This window comes from Haliotis rufescens, unplaced genomic scaffold (assembly GCF_023055435.1).
Source record: "Haliotis rufescens isolate VD_foot unplaced genomic scaffold, xgHalRufe1.0.p SCAF_4, whole genome shotgun sequence".
NCBI lineage: Eukaryota > Metazoa > Mollusca > Gastropoda > Lepetellida > Haliotidae > Haliotis > Haliotis rufescens.
In genome coordinates, this window is record NW_025964112.1 from 42,975,025 (window position 1) to 42,997,592 (window position 22,568).

General features: G+C 37.4%; 1 protein-coding gene across 7 annotated transcripts in view; it reads left to right on the forward strand.

Annotated features, from left to right (window-relative positions):
* LOC124135936 (src kinase-associated phosphoprotein 2-B-like) overlaps positions 1 to 22,568 on the forward strand; it is a 33,314-nt gene that overhangs the window by 3,631 nt on the left and 7,115 nt on the right. For 2 of the 7 annotated variants that reach the window (XM_046501635.2, XM_046501636.2), the window contains exons 4-8: positions 93 to 98; positions 7,986 to 8,060; positions 9,732 to 9,845; positions 11,988 to 12,082; positions 14,310 to 14,412. In XM_046501635.2, coding sequence (XP_046357591.1) covers positions 93 to 98; positions 7,986 to 8,060; positions 9,732 to 9,845; positions 11,988 to 12,082; positions 14,310 to 14,412 — 393 coding nt within the window. Of the gene's footprint in view, positions 1 to 92; positions 99 to 7,985; positions 8,061 to 9,731; positions 9,846 to 11,987; positions 12,083 to 14,309; positions 14,413 to 16,385; positions 22,054 to 22,568 lie in introns of those variants that run through there. The other 5 variants (XM_046501632.2, XM_046501634.2, XM_046501638.2 and 2 more) reach the window with 5 other exon arrangements.

Genomic DNA, 22,568 nt, shown 5'->3' on the forward strand with positions numbered 1-22,568 from the left:
ATTGGAAATTAGTCATGTATGCATGTTACTTTAGCTTAAGATATGTGATACCTGCATGTTGTAATTATGTTTTTTTTTGGGTTTTTTTCAAGCATCAGGTTTGAAAATACTTTACTTTTAGTACAAACTTACTGTAGTGGTGAACTACTCCATCTAATACCATTGTTATGTGGCTGTTTATGATGGTGAGGGGAGTGAATATTGTGAGTGGCAGCAAGAGAACGAGGAGCTCATAAAATCTTGAGTTTTGGGAAGTACTCTGTGGCAGCCTGTGAAATTACAATATTCACTACCTCCTGTTTACTGCTACATGACATCATTGTAACCATGGTAACATTACTAACACAGTACTTTAACTTAGTGAGTGTATTATTATGTTAACTGTAACTTTGTATATACTAACGGCAGAAGTCTATCATACTGACCCTGATACAACTGTATAACAACTGTGTTTTTATGGAAGATATGTTCATTTCAGAGACTAGATGTTAGTCTATAACTTTAGTAGTTTCTCATAGAACTGATAATGCATAATGTGTTTTTCTACACTGAGTCATCTAGCTTTTGCTGTCATCAAATTATGAACTGAGCATCTCAAAGAACCTAAGATTATACTTGAAAGAAAAGCTAAAGCTTATTTAAAGCGGCAGGAAAGTTTAGTCTGAAAAAAATGCAGCACAATAGGTTCAGCTGCAAATTGTTGTTTGGGACTTACAAGCAGTGGGCAGTGGGTGAATTTTTGACAAAAAATATTCTGTACCTAAAAGTGATGTTTCTGAAAAGTGTGCCACCTGTTGACCTTGATACATGAGTGATGACAGACATCAGATATAGGAGAATAGTTTATAATTTGTGATGTGAATAAACATGCAAGTTGTCCTGTCTTGAATGTGAATGCTTTATGCAGCCTTGTAAACAGTGATAAGCTGAAAGCAGATTTATTTTGAGATAACAATGTCTTAAATTTCCAGTGTCCTAAAATGGGTGGATATTTATAACTTTTGTTGGCAATATATTGCAATACATATTGTAAAAGTATACTTGTATACTTGTGAATAAGATCCACCATTTTGTATCTTCCTGTAAGCCTAGACTTGCTGTAGGTTTTCAGTTGCCGAGTATAGCTGCACCAGCTCTCCCTCTACTGATTCAGGTCATAAAGTACAGGGGTGGCCCTGTAAGTTGTCTAGTCTAAGGTCCGATCATTTGATATTCTTATTCTGTAGGGGGAGGGGGGCTGGGATTTTATCCATAAAAAGATTGTCCCAGAAAAGTCTTTAAAAAAATTATTATTATTCAGATTGTCAAAAAGAAAAGAAACTGTCTTCCACAAAAAATTTCCTTGTTTCATGGTGTTTTCCCTTATAAAGTATTGAGGCACATAGTTTTAATTTCAAAAATCTAATATCCTTATGAAATCCCAGTAGGTTTCTCAAAAGTGGTAAATGTCTGAGACCTGCATCACTTCAAGCTTTCCTCTCACATTAAGCTGGCACATTGTGAAATAACTGGAAAACTGTTCAAACACAACTGGACGGTCGGGTAGCCTCACGGTTAAAGCGTTAGCTCGTCACGCCGAAGACCCGGGTTGGATTCCCGACATGGGTACAATATGTGAAGCCCATTTCTGGTGTCCCCCGCCGTGATATTGCTGGAATATTGCTAAAAAGCGGCGTAAAACAATACTCACTCACTCACTCACTCACTCACTCACTTCAAACACAACTCACTCAATCATGTAAAGTATGGTACATACTCTGTAGCGCTGACTATAAGATTTGTTTGTTTGTTCCAATATTCCAGCTATTGACGGCAATCTGTAAATAATCAAATCTGGAACCAGGCAATCCAGTGATAGGCATCATGAGCAAATTGGACACGATGACATGTATCAATCAAGTCCACGAGCCTGTTAGTTGCCTCTTACGACAAGCATAATCTCCTTTTATGGCAAGCATGGGTTGCTGGAGACCTATTCTCATCTGGATCTGCTGACTATAAGAGATATTTGGCTACTGGTCATTTAATGACAATTTGCATCCCTTAGGTGTGCCAGAAAAGTATGGTCGTCGGTTCAAATTCGGCTGATTATGTTTCTAGATAGTCAGCCCCATACCTGTGCTTGTAGGTTTCACAAAAGTGGCAAAGACCTGCATCACTTTAGGTTGTCCTCCCACATGAAGCTGATACCCTGTGGCACAGTCAGAGCTTCAGATAAGCGTATTTGCGTAAAATACCAAAACAAATATTCAAAACTTTCAATTAACTTGCGTACAGAAACGCATGCATTAAATGAAAAACTCAAATGTATAAAAACAGCATGCGTAAATACCCAATGAAGCTTTTTCAGCATTATTTCATTTTGTTTCAAATCTTAAAATGTTCACTAATTTTGCAAAAAACCAATGGAGTGATGAATAGATGAGTGAAAAAATATTGGTTACCCAATGAAAAATGTAATACCGTATTCGACATAATAAGCACCCAGGGCGCTCTCAAAATTTGAAATAGGGGGCTCTTATTAGAATATTATTTTGGTGAAAAACAACAGAGTTGAAAGATCGTAAATTTCGTGGTTTTTGCAAATATCGCCTTGGGCGCTTATTAGAGCGGGGCGCTTATTACTAAGGGTGAAACGATACACAGATATTCCGATATATCGCGATACTTGACCCACGATACGATATACGATAAACGTGGGCCCATTTATCGATACGCCATGATACGGAATGCAAATCTCAAGTACAGCGTTTCCTCGCTATTGTGCCTTTCAATAAACTGCTAACTTGGTTATAGCGCGCGCTAACGCATGGCTCCCAAAAACGTACTTACATTTTTAATAAGCTCAGGTTTTACACCGACAGATGTTTTTTCCCATCTCATAAAACATTATCAGCTGATCACATAACACCAAAAATACAAGTCAGCAAATCCGAACTGAAGTACGCAATTCAATACCATTATTATACTATCTTGTTATTAAAACGTGTTCATTGTATTTCTGGACTTGTGTTTGTAATATATTTTATTAATTTTATTCAAAATTTCATTTAATATTGTTTTCATTAAGATATGTGAAATCGTGTGTGAAGAGATACAGCAACCACGGTCAGATTACCGCTTTTGACACATTGAAACAAACTTTAGTTGCTAGAGAATGGATACATATATTAAAAATGCCATACTTTGACTCGTTAAAAGTCATATTTGTGGCAATTTGGCTAATATATGTCAACATAACATTAGCACAATCGAAATACATGTAGCACGGGAAGTCCCTAGGGTGACTGGTCAAATTGTTCCAAACGAAAACATATCCTGCAACAGCAATCACCAGTACCAAAATGCTACACTTGTGGTTCTTATAATTATAAATATATATATAGTAAAAGCTGCAACTAAGGTAACACGATATTGGAATAAATTATTCCTGATAAAACAATAATTTAAAATAGAATATCTTCGACCATTGCATAAAAATTCTTTGAAGTTGTATCACTGGTGGAGTACATTAATTATTTTCTGGTGTTTGAACTTTGAATGGTTTTGAAGGAAAGTTGAACAACTTCAGTAGACCTGTTATTATAAAATAATTTTGACTGTTCCAAAATCATGAAAGGTTCAATCTTGACATGCTTTAAGTGTTGTTTTTTTTATCATTGTGTATCGAGATACATATCGTATCGTGACCAGAATATCGAGATGCATATCGTATCGTGACCTTCCTGTATCGTTGCAGCCCTACTTATTACGTCGAATACGGTAACCCAATTAAGATAGAAACCCTAGAGTAAAAACTCAATTGCTCAAAAAGTTATCTGGAGCTCTGCTAAGTGTAATACTGTTGAAATTTTATCAATGGATTACCACTGGCTAATGGACATCAATATCATTCCCATTGCTGTAAAACATTACAAATGTATTTTTAAAAGTCAAGATATTTTCATGATTTAGGCCAGACAATTGTGTCATCGCCCTTTAGGTAAGGGTGCCGTGATCAATTTGTTTAAGAAAGATTATAGAAAATAGAATGCTTCCGAAGTTACATTTTTTTAAACTGTGGCTAAAAATGTAACAATTAATTCATTGTGGCTTACATTTTTTGGCTAAGTTCAAGGTCTGAAATAAGGTTAAGAATTGTGTAAATGGTACGAAATATTAAATGTAATAAAAGTGACTAACTGTATAAAGTCATATTTGACATAAATGGTAAAATCAGAATCACATTTTGTAGAAAAAGTCCAATGTCCATTGAGGTTACAGACAATAGAAATGAACCTTCCATAATAAACATGAAAATAATAATACAGTAAAATATGTTTATACTGAACACGCTTAAAATGAACTGACGGATATAAGGAACTTATTTTTTGGTCCCCGCCATTTGCTGTATAGATGTTGTCATTATGCTTATAACGAACTACGGTTATAACGAACTAAAATAAGTGGTCCATTTGAGTTTGTTATATCTGTAGTTTACTGTAAATATAACATCATACCTGTGAAGATCTGGGCTAGAATATGTCTTCAGCAACCCACGCTTGCTGTAAAAGGCGACTAACGGGATCAGGTGGCCAGGCTTGCTGACATGGTTGATGCATGTTAGGGCTGGGCTGGGCAACCCGGGTACTCGGGTCGGGTGGGTACTGAGTAGGACCCGGGTACCCACAGGACTACCCGGAACAGTGGTTAATCACGTGATTATATTGTTTAATGGCAAAAATTATCTAGAACTCTATGGTTACACTATAAGTGATAAATGTTCACATTTCTTTCTGACTTTGCACACACTTTATATCATATATATATATATATATATATATATATATATATATATATATATATATATATATATATATATATATATATGTTATATGTTTGCATAATAATAAAACATCAGTCAACTTCAGTGTATGCATGACAAGATCGGTTTATACGTGTATCTAAATTTATTTTGAAAGGAGTACGGTCAAAACTATTCCCAATCGGACATGTTTTACCTATCTCTTGAGACCTACAGCGGGTACCTGGGTAGGGTTGGGTAATAGGGAGGTGGGTACCCGGGTAGTAAATTTGGACTCGTCCCAGCCCTAATGCATGTCATATCCCAGTTGGGTAGATCAATGCTCATGATGTTAATCACTGGATTGCCTGGTCCAGACTCGATTATTTACAGACCTCCATCATAAAGTTGGAATATTGCTGAGTGCGACATTGAACAACACACATCAACAACATATAACCCACATTGTATACTCACTGTTAATGGACTAGTCTCAATAAAAACTGTCGTCAGCTTCTGAACAACACTGCCAGTTTGACAGAACTGAAAGCTGGTGCAAGTGACCTCAGTCTGGGGTCAAACCTTGTGCTTCCTCCCACAGATTTGACAAGTAATTAACTAGGTTTAACAACGTAATCCTCTTACTGTATAGGAAGCGAGGACACCCTGCTGGTCCCTTCCTTCAGTTTTGGACAATAATTAGTTTAAGCTTTGTACATTGAGCGGACATCTTGGACGAGGTCAATGTTTATGTATGGATAATGAAACATCTGGCAATGATGAAATTAATCAACGATATTTACCAGTCCTTCCATTCAAGCAACTATTTACCAAATCGGAGAAAAACTTGGGATTTGCCTGGTCTTGAAGGTAGAGTTTGTGATTTCTTTGCTTTTGGGGAAATAGTGTTTATACATTGTTTATATAGCTCTATGTTTCTTTTGCATATTATCATAATGAGAATTAAAGTTTCAATTGGTTGGGTCTTTAAGTTACTGTTTAATTACTGTTTAAGTTTAACAGAGTCTTAGAAAGTTTTAGTTCAATACCTTGTTTTTTAACAATCCTGTGACTCTTAGTTAGGATACTTTAGATAATTAACATATCTTGTTTTTGTTACCATGGTTACGCTTGCTTTTAATATTAACCCTGTGTGAAATGCTGGTTTTATTAATTGAAACTTGTTTTCCTGTGCTATGTCCAGCTTGTGTTCTTATGAATATGATGATATGAATTATATATGCAGTGACATGTGGAAACCCTTTAAAATTTGGCAATTTCTACTGGTACTATTGAGAAGTTTGGTCCAACTATCATGAATATCAGCATGATAGGACTAATGTCAGTTTCTAATGCTAAACAGGCCATTGTCCTGCAGGTACCACTCTTAGGTACCGTGATACCACTTTTAAGTATACTTGTGTACAATACGATGTATACGATGTACAAACTACACTACCGGCCTTATGTATCCAGTGTCCACTGCTAATCATGAGGCAAGGAAAGTGAAGGTATAGCTGTGTTGACAGACGTTTTCAAAATCAAACAGGAATGACAACATTGTCGGCAATGTTTGCCTGTAAAGCCCTCCTTTCTTTTGGCGATTGTCATACAAATTTGTTGCTGTCCCTACAAGTTACTGTTTCTGCTGGTTCATGGTAACAGAGGTTGGTAAATCCAGGAACATTTCACTGTATATTCTTTGACAGGCAATAACAAGTCTACTTAAAGTACATGGGTACTAAAACGTAGACCAGTGAAGATCCGGGGTAGAATAGGTCTTTAGCAACCCATGCTTGCCGTAAAAGGTGACTATGCTTGTCATAAGAGGCGACTAATGGGATCGGGTGGTCAGGCTCGCTGACTTAGTTGATGCATGTCATCGTGTCCCAATTGCGTGAATTGATGTTCATGATGTCAATCACTGGATTGTCTGGTCCAGACTCGATTATTTACAGACCGCCATCGTCTGGCTGGAATATTGCTGAGTGCGGCGTTATACAACAAAGACAAAAAAGACTAAAAATGTTAGAATGACCCTTTCAGGTTTCTGTACATAACCCATTACTCACAATATTTGTTGCCTCGTAGTTGTAACAAGCTTCTCAGACTAATAGCTCGGGACGGACAATACTGTCACCATGGTAACCCAAGCCCTAATTATATATATATAATGAATTGTATCATGATAGGAAACACTAATGTGGACAGTTAATCATGTTGGTGTATATGTTGCCCAGATCATCTGGCTTGGAGTGAGTGAGTGAGTGAGATTTGTTTTACGCCGCTTTTAGCAATATTCCAGCAATATCACGGCGCGGGGACATCAGAAATGGGCTTCACACATTGTACCCATGTCGGGATTCGAACCCAGGTCTTTGGCGTGACGAGCGAACGCTTTAACCACTAGGCTACCCGACCGCCCCCATCTGGCTTGGAGAGCTTAAAGCTAATTGAGTCATATGTTGTTGAATGCTAGTGACTTATCTCAGTCTCAACTTTCCCAAACCTGGGTATGTAATGCGGTACAGTACAAGATACACGATGCGATACGAAAATTCTACACTTGGCATGTTTGCAGGAAACTTCCATCATCAGGGAGAATGAAAAGAAATAAAAGCAAAGTTTATTTTGTAGATTTGTTTTACAGTTAACTACGTTTATAACGAGAACGCTTGTAAGGAACAGACGGTTATAATGAACTGGGTTTTTTTTGTCCTGGCCATTTGCTGCATATATCATGTATATGCTTGTTTTCGCTTATAATGAACTACGGTTATAACGAACTAAAATTAGTGGTCCCAGAGTATCGTAGTACACCAAACATGTGGTAAATTGTCGACCTCTACTAACAGTTGGATCAGGAAGACAAGTGTTCATTCTTTAATACTTGGTTTTGGTACTCATGTTTGCATTATTATCGTGATGCATTAATTTCATGATTTACGGTATCATTTATTTATATGTCACTACTGGGGGCTGCGGAGAGTCCTGTAAGAAAAGTCTGACAATATACGATTTACAGACTCTGATCTCTGATTGGCTACAAATCAAAAGTATTTTTAAATATAATACCTCTCTCCTTTAATCAGTTGCCTCAAACTGCATATGCTTTCTTTGAAATTGAGTTTAATGATAATTTTGATGTTATTTTTAATAAGGAATACAATTTATATAATGATATATATGCATTTTTAAACAGATGTGCCTGAAGTTGCTGTGAAAGATCTAACAAATGCTGTCAAAATGGGATACTTGGAGAAGAAGAGGAAAAAAGGTAGGTTCATTTGAATCTTAAATACTCCCTTAATTGAACTACTGTTAAGTGTAGGTTAGATAAGCATTAGTATAGAATTGCTGTGAATCATACTGTTTGGTTGTTTGTTTGCATCAATCCATGCAGTTAGGATACAATGACATGCAGTCAACCAAGTCACTGAGCCTGACCGCCCGATCCATTTAGCCAAGCTCAGATTGATCTATATTCTGACCCAGAAACCCCAACTTGGTTACTCGAATCACATTCCTAACTGACACAATCAACCATGAAGATTCTTGGGCAGAATAAGTCGTCAGCAACCCATCCATGCTTTGAGAGCTTTAAGACATGTCTGGGGACTGAGTGGTGACAATAGCTTTAAATAGAATTTAAATATGGTAGTTCACAAATATGTTGAAACAAGGAAATACCAAGGCATAATTCTCATGTGTAACCCAGAAGAAAATGATGTCAAAATGGAGTGATGAGGCGATTTGTTGATCATACTATCCACCACTGGTAGCCTGATCCAGCCTCAATACCAGATTTTCCTCTCTGTTTCCTGATCATATGACAAATCACTTGCTAAAGGCAAAAATGGCTTTTATCAAACTCATCGTTGAGTTTATCATGGTGACATCTTGAAAAGTATGTGAAGTCTACATCACCTGACAGAATGGGAGGGAAGCAGTGTGCAGACAGGGGTTGCTACCCGTGAAGATATGTCTTCAGCAACCCATGCTTGCCGTAAATGGCAGGATCAGAGGGTCAGTGCTCATGATATCAATCACTGGATTGTCTGGTCCAGACTCGATTATTTATAGACTGCTGTCATATAGCTGGAATATTGCTGAGTGCAGCGTTAAACAAACAAACAAACAAACAAACAAACAAACAAACAGGGGTTGCAGTGTGTCTAGTCAGGCCTTCTCATGTCTTCTTCAGAATGGAGGATATTTTGTAAGAAAAGTGTGTTCAGTGTCACATGTCAGTAAGGGGGCACGGGTGGCTCAATTGTCTCAGGCGCTGTGATTCGCTGTGCAGAGTCGTGTCCCCTGGGCAACTCAGAAGCCAATGATTGTGGGTTCGAATCCTGGTACGTCCCGATTATGTCAGCACCATACAATTTTTTGTGATGCCATGGATGGAATATGGACTATTGTGTACCAATGCTGACCACACAGTGACCTGTCACAATGCCGATCGTGGTCATTGGGCTTCGACAGAATGGATATCGGTCATGATGTCATATCGTCAATTTCTGGTTTGATTGGTCCAGAATGAATTATTTACATGGCACCATTATGAAGCTTCTCTAATGCTGTAGCATAAAACAACATTAACTGATTAAGAACCAAACTTTCACCAACAGGTTTGATTGTGGGTTCGAATCCATGATTTTAACTGATTATTGACCATTGTGTGTCAGCACCATGGTGACATTGTACAAAAAGATCTTAGCGCTAAGGTGATTGTAACTCCCATGCCTTAACATAGACTTACGACAATCATTGCGGTAAGGTTGGTTTGTACAATGGCCCCCATACCAGTTGGTGACTTTTACCAGTAAACATCTGAGACCTGCATTACTTCTTGCTTTTCTCCCACATTAAGCTGACATGCCATGATACGACTGATATGTTCTGTCAAAGTTGTAACCCCAACACACTCACTCACTCATTGTTCCAGCCACGCTTCTACAAAGTGCGTATCAGAAGAGGTTCTGCGTGATCCACAACAAGACCTTCTACTACTATGAGAAGAGCAAGGATGTCAAACAGTCTGGAGCCTTTTTTCTTGAAGGTAATGTTCTGAATGTCTGTCATGGACTGTAAGTGGTACACAAAAGCTGTTCCATGTTGATTTCAGAATTAAGTTTCTTGACCGAGTACCCTAAATCTCATACGTTATTAGGCGTAGCAGTATGAGGAGAGGTATATGTGTTTAAATGCAGCCATGTTAGGTTTTGTGTTTATACCACGAGCCAAAGGCCGGAGGCGTGTGGTATAAGACCTAACGAGGATTGCATAAAACCACATATACCCCTTGTGATTCTGTGACAATAAATTTATCTTATTATCGTGTTTCAATCTGCCATTGTAAAAGAATAAAAGCAAATTGAAAATCGACAGAAAACAGCTGTTCGATTGAGCTGAGGTTTAATGTGCTGTGTCATGTGATTTTCATTGACTCGTTAACGGCGTGCCACTTTTTACTTCGTAGCAGGGTATAAGGGATTTATTCTTCCACTCAGAAATCCATGTGCAGCCTGTTTTCTTCTAAATGGGGTGTAAGGGATTAATTTACTTCCCTCCCAGTGGGGATACATAGTACTTTGTCAAGATCATGTGGACCAATCAAATCTCAACATTCTGAATCGTGGGTGAGATAAAACCCTGTCTACAGACCTAGACCTATGTGTCAAGACTGGTTAAACACATGCAATTCATGTGACTGCTAGAAACATCACACATGATGTACCCATTCGTATAACCCAGGGGATATTCTGACATGTGATTGGATTACATTCAAGGACAACATGGTAAATGTCATTCAGCAGGAAAGGGGCATAAAACATCTTGTTTACACAATAACTTTGATTTTGCATGAGAGCATCAAAAAGCTGTTTCATCAATGAAAAAATGTCTATGGTATGAATTGATATTATATATAGAGAACTCAAGATAAATGTTTTTGTCATTTTATTGCTATATGAAAAATGTATCACAACAGTAAGTAAAAAACTTGACATTTGGGATATTTCAGAGACATATTTTGTTGTTGAAGGAAATGACCATAGATGATTAACCAAGTCATGTTCAGTAAACAGATCAGAGTAAACAGTTATTTTTGGGCCATAGTTCCTGTAAGATCAGATTATGTTGTGCTGTGAACATGATGTCATGTGGTGCACACATCATTGCGTGACAACATACTTCCTGGGATGTTGCCATAGCGACCATTGTGATGTCACATGCAAAGTAGTTAGAAAGTTGGTACCCATTTGCATAATCATTCTGTAAACATAATATTTAAACTGATTTGGATTTCATGTCAGGATTTGATTTTTGTTATTGGGTAAAAGGACCCCCTCAATGGGCAAATGGATAGAGCGTCTGCCCAGAGAGAGGAAGGTTTGTCCCTGGCCACATAATACCGAAAAAAAGATGTAACTTGTTGTTTCCCTGCCTTGCGCTTGGCATTGATGGGGTAGAACAAGGACTGGTCTGCTCAGTGTCAGTGTAGTGTGCAGTGGTATCTCAGTGGGCTGTCACTATAAAACCGGCATTACTGGCAAGTATAAGCAGAGCGCTTGAGACACAAGTGCATGCACATTGCTGTATAACATCTTCCCGAGGCAAGGGAGTCAACTGACTATAAAAGTCCCATTTTAACCTTTGCCAAACTAGGCTGGAATTTCTGGGCTCGATTTTAGCGCCACCAGTGGCTGTTACGAGTTATGTCCATTCTATGTCCTTCCTATTGACCAATCAGATTCTACCTCTCATACCACTTGCATTTTGCTTCAAACAAAATGGCGGGGCCCAGTCAAGACGATCTGATCGATAATCAAACCCTATATTTTGATAAAACAGGTCATACTTCACTGAGTGCATCAAATCAGGTGAGAACCTTGATTAAAAACATGAAAAGGTTTGGAAAATATCTGTTGACTCGTTAGTCCAGCCAAAATATAACTCCATAATTCCAGCCTAGTTCGGCAAGGGTGGAAACTGGTCTTTTATCAGTCAGCTAACTCCCTTGCCTCGGGAAGATGCTGTATAAGTGCAAGAATTTTGGAAGTGACATTAAACAATATTTAACCTCTTCTTACCTGTATGGCTGAACCTCTGGTACACATGGTACAGATGGTACACATGGTACACATGGTACACATGGTACAAGTGTTGGTGTGCTTCATGATGCTGCTTTCCCTATTTTCAGGCTATGAGTTCCGCGAGGCACCACAACATGTCAAGGAGGCTGCCAAGAAGGAACTGAGCTTTGAGATGGTGGCGCCAGGGAAGCGGTCATACCAGGTCAGATGCAGTGATTAACCTGGGTCTATCTTGTTTCTAGAACAGGAGACTTTCAGTAATAATTTGGGGGGTTCCAAAGCATGACTGAACATGGGATAGGCTTGTGACATGCTTCACAGATTTCAAACTGCTCATGCTCAGACGAGTCCAAACTTACTACCCGGGGTAAAGCCCCCCCCCCCCCCCATTACCCGCCCTACATGCTGTAGGTCTCAAGAGATGGGTACAAAATGTCCGATTGGGAAAAGTTTGACCGTAGTCTTGACAAAATCTGTTCATATACACATATAAAACGATCTGATCATGCGTTCACTGAAGTTGTTTTATCTTTATTTCAAACATACGAAAGTCAGAAGGAATGCGTTCATAGTCAGAAAGAAATGCGAATATTAGTGACTTGTGGTGTTACCGTGGAATTGTTGATAATTTTTGTCATTAAACAATATATCACATGACTAACCACGGGTCCGGGTAGTCCTGTGGGTACCCGGGTCCTACTCAGTACCCACCTGACCCGGGTACCCGAGTTACCCGTCCGGGTAGACCTGTGGATACTCGAGTCCTGTTCGAGTACCAATGTTACCTGTTTCAGCTCTACTCAAAAGCATTTAGCTTTTTCTAGATGGGGATTTCAATGCCAGATGATGGAATATCAACCACTGACAGCCTGAATGAGTGTATTTCTTGCCAGAATAGAACTGTCAGTTATATGTAACATGTCTACGAGTTTGATTAGTTATTCGGATTTAAACTGGCAATGTTAATTATTGCATTCATTCACACTTTGTATGTGTGTAGGTAAAGCCTGTCAGATGTCCTGCTGATGAGAGGGAAAGGTGACCCTGTAGTTGTAGGCTTGGGCTTAGTCCAGGGATGTTCCGATTGTCAAATCCTGCATTTAAAAAATGTGTGAGTGTGTTGGGTTTATCGCCGCTTTTAACAGTATTCCAGTTATATCGCAGCGTGTTTAAAAAATGAAAACAGATGCAAAGCAAATACTGAGTGCATTCACCACATTCACTGGGATGCATGTTTAGGAATGAATGCTGTTATTTCATCATTTGGAACAACTTAAAATCAATTTTCGTACGTAATCATTTCAAAAATACAATACACAGTTGAATACTTCATGATCTTCTAGAACCTTGAAGGTCCAGGTTTAAATAGGTCTTCAGCAACCCATCCTTGCCATAACAGGGGACTATGCTTGTCAATAGATGCTCATGATGCCAATCACTGGATTTGTAACACCTGCTATAATGTTGCTAAAGAAACCACTCTTCTTTACCAACCCGTGAAGGTACGGGTTAAAATACGTCTTCATCTTCAGCAACCCATGCTTGTTGTAAGATGCAACTAACGGGATCAGGTGGTCAGGCTCGCTGACTTAGTTCATCATGTCATTGTATCCCAATTGCGTAGATCGATGCTCATAATATCAATTACTGGATTGTCTGGTCCAGACTCAATTATTTACAGACCGCCATCATATAGCTGGAATTATAGAAACAACAAACAAATTAACATCAAACGATCTTCTAGAGATAGCACTTGTAGAATCGTTTCAATTGGGGAATTCCACATCTATTTTTAACTAATGGCCTCTGAGCATGCGCCGTCTTTTGTCGCTTGTGGTAGACATACTCAGGGACCCCTGTATTGTAGCTAGGTACTCCAACATTGAAGACTTTTAGTCCCTTTGACCCCTGAAAATAAGGCAAGGACAGTTTCAGACAGGATCTTTGAACAATTATTTTATTTTTTCACAACACAATTGTTATCGATGTGTTCTGCGAACAATTTCTTTCTTTTTGTAAAAACTAAAGCAATATTATTTGTTCCCACTATTTTCTGCAACAAACTCTTTTTGTCTAAATAAAAAAGAAATGCTCCCCTGCTCCCCACGAATATCAAATGGTTTGTCCCTCGTACATCATGTACATGTTGTAAACATGTTATGTTACCCGTAAGGATCTGGGGTAGAAAAGGTCTTCGGCAACCCATGCTTTCGGTAAAAGGCGACTATGCTTGTCATAAGAGGCCACTAACGGGATCAGGGGGTCAGGCTCGCTGACTTGGTTGATGCCAATTGCATCACAGTTGCACGGATCGATGCTTATGATGTCAATCACTGGATTGTCTGGTCATATAACTGGAACATTTCTGAGTGCGGCGTAAAAAACACACAAAAAACACGCAAAAAACATATCCTGTTTTTTATTTTCAGTTTCTAGCAGAGTCAAAGGAGGAGTTCCAGTCATGGCGGGTTATCATCGAGAGTGGCGGAGAACCTACAGGTAGCAGTGACATTCCAATAGAGGGCGAGTTCGGTAAGCTGGTGATAACGCTTGCTTTATTAACATATAGACGTGTAGAGATTTCGGAAATATTGTTAAATATAATTTCCAGTAAATATGTTATCAATTATTATCAGGTAAATTATTAATTTTAATGTTAATGAATAATGATTTCAAGGTTTTCAATAGGAAGATTTTAGAATGTTCAGATTTATTGTGGTTAAAAACCCAAAGATTCAGAAGTTATGACTTAAAAAACTGTTTATTTCAATTGTCTAGTATTATAATCAACACAATCACACAGAAGAACAGTAAATGTACATATTTGTAATAATGTGATATTCTGTTGATACAGTATTGATATATCAAGAAATCATTTCAGAAAAATGTACCTAAAACTGAACAATTATTCACCACAGTCCACACCTAAGTAGTACTCTAGATTTTGCATAGAATAGATTTTCTACAATTAGTTTTCTATTTGTCGTTAAGTCCATTTGAAGGACTGTATGACTTTCTCTCATATTACATACTTTTATATTCTAGAGCAGCATTCTTAGATCTTTGTGTCTAGAGCACAGTGTCTTGCTTACAAATAACAATACGGTACATCCATTTCCCCATCATCACATCCCCAACATGCAGCTCCTTATCGTTCCTTGTTTAATATCAGTTTTCTCTATGTCACTACTGGGGCTACAAATCTCCACGTCTTCCAATGTGCGCTGTAGGAGTTACAGCTCACTGGAACATCTGATTGGCCAACAAATAAAAAAAGTTTTAATAAGCTATAAATAAATGTCTTCCTTAATCATGTTAATCACTTCCCTCCAAATATGTTCGCTTTATTTCATCAAAAGTAAAATTTCAATAAGGATTCGAAGGATTCGAAAAAAAAGTCGATACAGGTTTTGGAAAACAAGATGGCGGCCATCTTGAAAACACCATCAGATTTCTTTTTGATTTGGAATCCTTATTCAAACTTCACTTTCAGTAAAAATTAAGTATAGGTATTTAGAGGTTAGCAATTACGGTATATATCTATGCTTTGTAGCCTATCAAAGATGTAGAAATGAGCTGTAAATCTTACAGTGAACATTGGAAGACTTCCAACAGGACGATCCATAGCCCCCAGTAGTGACAAATTGAAAACTGATATGTAACGAGGAATGGTAACCGCGGCTATCTCACACTGTGACAAGTATACTGTATATTTATAGCACAGTTGGAAACAATCTAAAGAATAAGGTCTAGGCTATGGATAGATGATACAACAAACCACTCAGAAACGTTAACATCAACACCACACAGAGGTGACATCACGTTGCCAAGCACAACCTACCCAACTATGTAAACAATAGGGATAAATAAGTCAATATGTATTAAGCAATTAATAATTTGGAATTTGTTTGATAATTTTCCAAATATCAGCTCTGTACAGGGATAGAATTAAATTTATATTTTTCTTGTCTGCAATGATTCTTCATGCCAGAATTGCCATGGTAAAATTGGCAGTCAACAAGAAATGTCCCTCGTCCTTTCTGAGTTATTTGGGGCATGGGTGATCCAGTCGTCTAAGGTGCTCAAATTCACTGTGCAGAGTTGCGTCCCTTGGGCCATGCCAGAAACCTATGATAGGTTCGAATCTGGGATCACCCCGATTATGTTTCTAGGTTTGTCAGCACTATTCCCATGCTTGTCGGTTTCACCAAAGTGGTAAACGTCTAAGACCTGCATCACTTTGGGCTTTCCTCTCACATTAAGCTGACATGCCATGATATAACCGCACACTGTTCAAAGAGGTGTTAAACCCAACTCACTCACTCCTGATTTATTGTAAAAGGTTGTAACCCACCATGGTTGAAATAGTGCTGATTCAGCACAAACAATAGGGTAGGTGTATATCACATACAAAAATGCATTTCCAAGTTTCAAACTGTCTCATCAATGGGTACAGCTCAGGGTTTGGTTCTGAGGTTATTCCATACGACTAAACTGCTTTTCAGACGATATTTATGAGGATATGGAGGAGGTGGCAGAGCAGGTGAAGACATTGTCGGCAACCACTGATGTTCCACAGCCTAATGGCGACAAGGATGATCAAGAAGTCTATGATGATGCAGAGTCTGCCACAAAAGCAGACGAGGAGATTATCGGTGAAATGGATGAGGTTTATGATGATGTGGGAAATGTTGAAAAATCTCTGCCAGCTCCAGAGAAACCCACAGAAAAACCACCTCCAGTTCCCCCGCCGATGAGATCCAAACCTTCTCTGCCTCTCCCAGACCTTCCACCCCCTCCACCCCCATTCAAACAGGATCAGCCTCTTCCAGCCTTACCATGCTTACCGGACCTACCCCCACCCCGGCCTACTAAACCCATCCCCAGGCCAAAATTGGAGCTGTCGATCAATCCATTGGAGGATTATGAGAACATGTATTATGGAAAATGGGACTGGAAGGCTGATTCAGATGAGGAGTTGTCCTTCAAGCACGGTGAAATTGTTCATGTTATTAACCGCGAGTTTGACAACAAGGACTGGTGGGTTGGCCGGATAGATGAAAAGTATGGTCTTGTGCCAAAACATTATCTCATCAGAGCGTATAAAGCAATGGGATGAATACCGAGGAATCAAAATTTTCATGATTTTTTATTATTGATTTTGTTTAGTTATTTCTTGTTCTTTCAATCAGTTATTATTCAGCTGTATTGACAAGGTTTTCAAATTGTTTGTATAATTGTTATTGAACTGATTTAACTATTTTTTCATACTCAAAATATTCTGTGATGATTTTTATATGTGTTTTTGTCTTGTAATCATGGATAGAGTATTATTCATGTTAGGATATATAACATTAAATTTTAAATGAAAAATATGAAATTAAGAAAAAAACAGAATAGGAATGACATTTTCATAAAAATAGGCATTACTTGGAAGTTGATCAGTGACAAAGTAGAGATACTTTTATAGATAACAACTTCTTTATTTACAGTAAATAAAGAATTTGTTATCCATAAAGTTATCTCTACGTTGATATTTTCATATATTTACTTCTGGCTCTACAAGCAGTTTGTTTGGACCATGCAGCAATTATATCTGAAAGATTTCTTAATTTTATATTATCTCATATTTTCTGATGAAATGCAGGGATATTTTTTTTTAGTTTTTGGTTTATCAATTTTGTTTTCGTTGATCAAATTCAAATCATTTTGTCTTCTGAACATGCTGAAACATGCAGTTTATTTTATAAATTTTATGTCATTATACATGTATATGGATAAAAAGTAAATGCTTAATCTGTATATTTTTTATCAATATCCCAACCTATACAGAAAGAAGTTTTTAACATTTTGTACTCCATATGCTGGTAGTAAATCTGGCGACATGGAACAAGTTCTGGTGAGACTTTTAACATAATATTAAATGAAATTTTGAATAGAATTAATAAAAGAGGTTACAAAATAAGTCAAGATATACAATGAACATTTTTTTATAACCAGACAGTGTCATCACATGATTAATTTACGTACTTCAATACAGATTTGTTGACATAGTATTTTCCGTGTTATGTGCTCACAGTAATGTCTTTGTGTTGGGGAAAAAAACATCTAAACTCTTCAACCCTGTGTTAAAGACGATCCCCTTGAGAGCCCCCTAATTTTAAGTACGAAAAACTTGCCTTATACACAGCAATATACGATAATGTTAATTTTCAGTGGAATATCCCTTTAACATGTTTAATGCATGATGATACACTGATTTATTGTTGATTGTCTGTGGTCTGTTTGCTCCTCAACTGAACTATTTATTAAGTGTAGCCGAAATGCCTGCCATCATTACCATGGTTACTGACATGGTTTTGTCACGATGCTGATTACTACAGGCTAGTTAAGGGCTTGTGTTGAAATCCACAGGGATCATGTAAGCTATATTACTTAAATATAGAAGTAGTTGTGTCTATGTATTAGAGGTTAGATACATCAGCCTATGGCATCGCTGTTCACATTCAATGCAATTAGCTTCTATTTGTTAGTTTGTTGTTTAATGCCACACTCCACAATATTCAAGCCATTCTATTTTATTGGTTTGATGTATTATTTGTAGGCCAGGGTCTTTTAAATTTAAAATGTAGACGGTAGGTCGGAAAAAAAAATGCATCGCACTGGATTTTTTAATCATCTTAAAGTTTGATTTGGATTGGAAGGTGATTAAAAAAAATCTTGGCCATTTGTGTCCTTATGAATATTTAAAATATAAACTCTGACTTGTTATGACAATTTATTGTCAAACAAATTCTGTTTTAGCCATATAAAAATACCTTAGATTACATTTATTGTCAAAGCAACCTTTACTGTCGTTGGTATAAACATGATAAAAAAAACTTGTCATTCTGATTTTTTTATAAAATGATATTTTAGGAACATATTTTAGCATTTCTGTATGACTGCTTAATAAGCAGTTCCTAATTAAGTGCCTCAAAGAATTCACCTGGTGCTAGAAGTGGGGAAAAGTGTTTTCCATGCTTATGTTGTGATCGGTTTTACGAACATCAGTTTACCAGTCATTGAAGAACATGTATTAGAATCTTCTCCAGCTCTTTGCTGCACAGCATTAAAAACAGCTAGTCATGTTAGATGTTTAGTCTTGGTGCCAACCCCCTTTCCCCTGAATCCCGAATACCATTAATTTTTTCACTTGAATCTCATTTGCTCACCCCTGAATCCCAAATACTTTTTAACGCAAATCTCAAAAGCACATGTCAGAATTCACTCTACAAAGGCAGAATGTTGATCACAGATGAAAACTTATAGAACACGTTCCTAGGTCATAAGGGATAGTATTTGAAGTTAGATTAATCAAACATATCAAAAATATTGCATAAATAAAATATATATAGGAACTTTTTACACCTACCAATACATTTTTTAAATGTTGAATCTGTGAACCAAATACAATTTTATTTGCGTCCCATGAACCTCACGAATCCCGAATACCCTCTAAGACCCTGGAATCACTCGTTCCAAAAGGGGGTCGGCCATGTTGGCAGCCTCAATCTTCATAGGTCTCCTGATCTTTGTTTGTTGTATGTGATTACACGTTAGTTTAACATTTATTGATCGGAGATGTAAACATGTTACCATGGTAACTGAATATTTGTTACTCCACTATGGAATTACTGTATGAATTGCTATGAGAAGTTTAACTTTAATGAATGGCACGTGAATTTTTTAGATAGCTTTGAGTAGAAATTGAGATTTGTTAACATGATTAAGATATAAAATAACTGAGCATTTTTAATAACAAGGCTAGACTCATTCATTCTCTTGTTATCGGCAAACCTTATAAAAAAATTATACATTTGAGAAACAGTATTTAAATTATGTTTTTGATTTAAGTATTTCTTTTAAGCATGTTTTTTTTTGTTAAAAAAATAAAATAAATTTGCTTACCCATATGTATAAAATTCAGTAAGTTTTGTCCTGGTTGAATTGACTTTGTCAACACAAGCTGCCAGTACTGCAGATGCACATGTGTATTTCTAGACGAACACCCTAATCATGCCTGGTTGTATAGTCTCTATATACCCTGAATGATTCATAGCCACTTGACAAATCAACACAATTCTCATCTTGAAATAACCAGCCAATCAAATCATGCTTGTTATCATCACTCATATCTCCATGCAGCAACTTGTAACAAAACTTTTCATTGGATGGCATCAGAGTGAGTGAGTGAGTATGGTTTTACGCCACTTTTAGCAATATTCCAGCAATATCACAGCGGGGGACACCAGAAATTGGCTTCACACATTGTACCCATATCGGGAATTGAGCCCGGGTCTTCGGAGTGACGAGCGAACGCATTAACCACAAGGCTACCCAGATGCCCTATTCAAATATAAACTCAAGTCTTGTTCTGGTCTCCATTTAGATTTTATTTTCTTATTTTGTAGATATTTATTATTCAAATAAGATAAATTAATCTCTTGGAGCAAGGACGTACATATGTACTTTGCTGGGGCTCAATGCTAGTCTAGAACTAGTGGTGTAGTCCACAAAATAATTTCAATGCTTTTAGAATTGCCATGTCTGTATTAAACCTGGAGTTTGATTGGTCAGAATTTTGATCATCTTTTGCCTCAATGATGTGGTAGCTGGTTATTCCAGGACATGAACTGTATTCAACAAGTCATCAGCTATGTGACATTCAGGGTATATGAAGGAAAGTTGTCACCATGGAAACCCACGTCTTTTCAATTAAAATGTATTTTGTACAAAACATTTCGAAAAGTACATGATTAGCTGTGTGTTTTTCATTTTTTGACATGCAGGTGCCAACCCCTGCCTTCCCAGAATCCCAAATACCATCATACCACTGAATCCCTAGTACTACTTAACACAAAAGCATTGAGTAAAGGGTGCGATTAGAAGTTAAGTTACTGAAAAAATATCGAAAATATGAATAATATAAAGTCATTTTTTAGGTACACCATAATTTTTGTTTAAATATTGAATCTGCGTACGGAATATGATTTTATTTGTACCCCCACTTACTGCGTCCTGAATATCCTCTAAATTGATCCCTGAATCACTCCTACCAAAAGGCTGGTTGGCAGCCTCATCTACTGATAGTAGCATGGCCGATATTAACTGTTGATATTTTAACTTGCCATCCATAAAGTGCCGCAAGGCAATGGGCAGTTCTGATGCATTAGTTCTTTGAATAATCATCACACATTTAGAATATTACTTTGAATGTTTGAGGATGCGTACTTGTCAATCTCATTAAAATCAGATCTTAGTTCTCGCTAGCGCTAAACAAAGATCCGAGGACATTCCATTACGGGTCATGTCAGAACGACCTTTTGCAAACTTTGACTAACCACTGAAATGACTGACAAAAGTCGACATCAGCCAATTAGAAAGCATCTTTCTCGACCTTTACGGCACTCATTTCAACCTGGCGACTTCCATTTCAGACTACGTTTGAAAAATATGTTGACGCAGTTCTCATTTAAAATTTTGAAAACTGAGCAAACGAACATCCCGGAATGTCTAAATATTGTTGAGATTGTATGGCAGCGCTTCCTACGTACTGTGCAACGCCTGTTTCGTTCAACTATTTATCCCATGGAAGCGAGAGATAGGCGAAGATTTTGCTGGAATCAGTCGTACAGGCCGTAACTGTTGTTCAGAATACCCCATGTTAACATTTTCGAGGTTGCATCATTAGAAAACACATTCCGACTGTCACTTTCATGATCTGGTAAGTGTCGATGTGATTGGTTGGATGAAAAGTTGTTCTGACATGACCTGTAATGGGATGTCCTCAGATCTTTGTTTAGCGATAGCGAGAACTAAGATCTGATTTTAATGAGATTGCCTACTTGTTAGTGTGGTCTCTTTCTACTGTAAGTATCGAATACCAGATTGTGTGAATCTATGTTTGTTATTGTCCGACAGGAAACATTGTAATACTCTTTGTAATGTTATACGTGATGGAATTTGAACCATTTCTTGTAAACTGAGCGTTATTCTGCAATGACTGAGTTGAATTGAGAACAAAGTGATATTTGTCCTTGTGAAAATATTTCCATGCACCTCGTGCCTTCTGGAATGTGTCACACTTCTGCATGCTTTTCAATAAAATGCAGTCGTCATCATTATGCTAAATATTGTGTTGTTTTATATGCCATGTCATCTTTTGTTGTATTTCCTACATTAATGGTTATTCTAACTATTAGATACAAGTATAATTTAGGTGGCTTGTGGAACACATATCCACTGGTCATTCGCAGATGCACATGAAATACAAGTTTTTTGGGGAAAATCCTCAGTTTCAACATTGTATAATAACAATAATAGGTATGGAAACGGTAAATTCTTATAGCCATTCAATATTGCTTTATAAGACTTATATATACTACTCAAAAGAAGTTAAAGAACCCTAGATTCTTTTATATAACTGTAGTTAATCTGTACTGCCATGATAGATAAACTATAATATGAAAGAATCAGGTGTTCTTTGACTTCTTTTGAGTAGTATATGCTGATGCTAAAGATGCCTCATTATGCTCTCATTTATTATGAGCACCAAACTCATGCATAAGGGTTTCACCAAAGTGGTAAATTCTTATGACCTCAATTTGGGTTGTCCATCCACATTAAACTGACACTCGGTGATATAA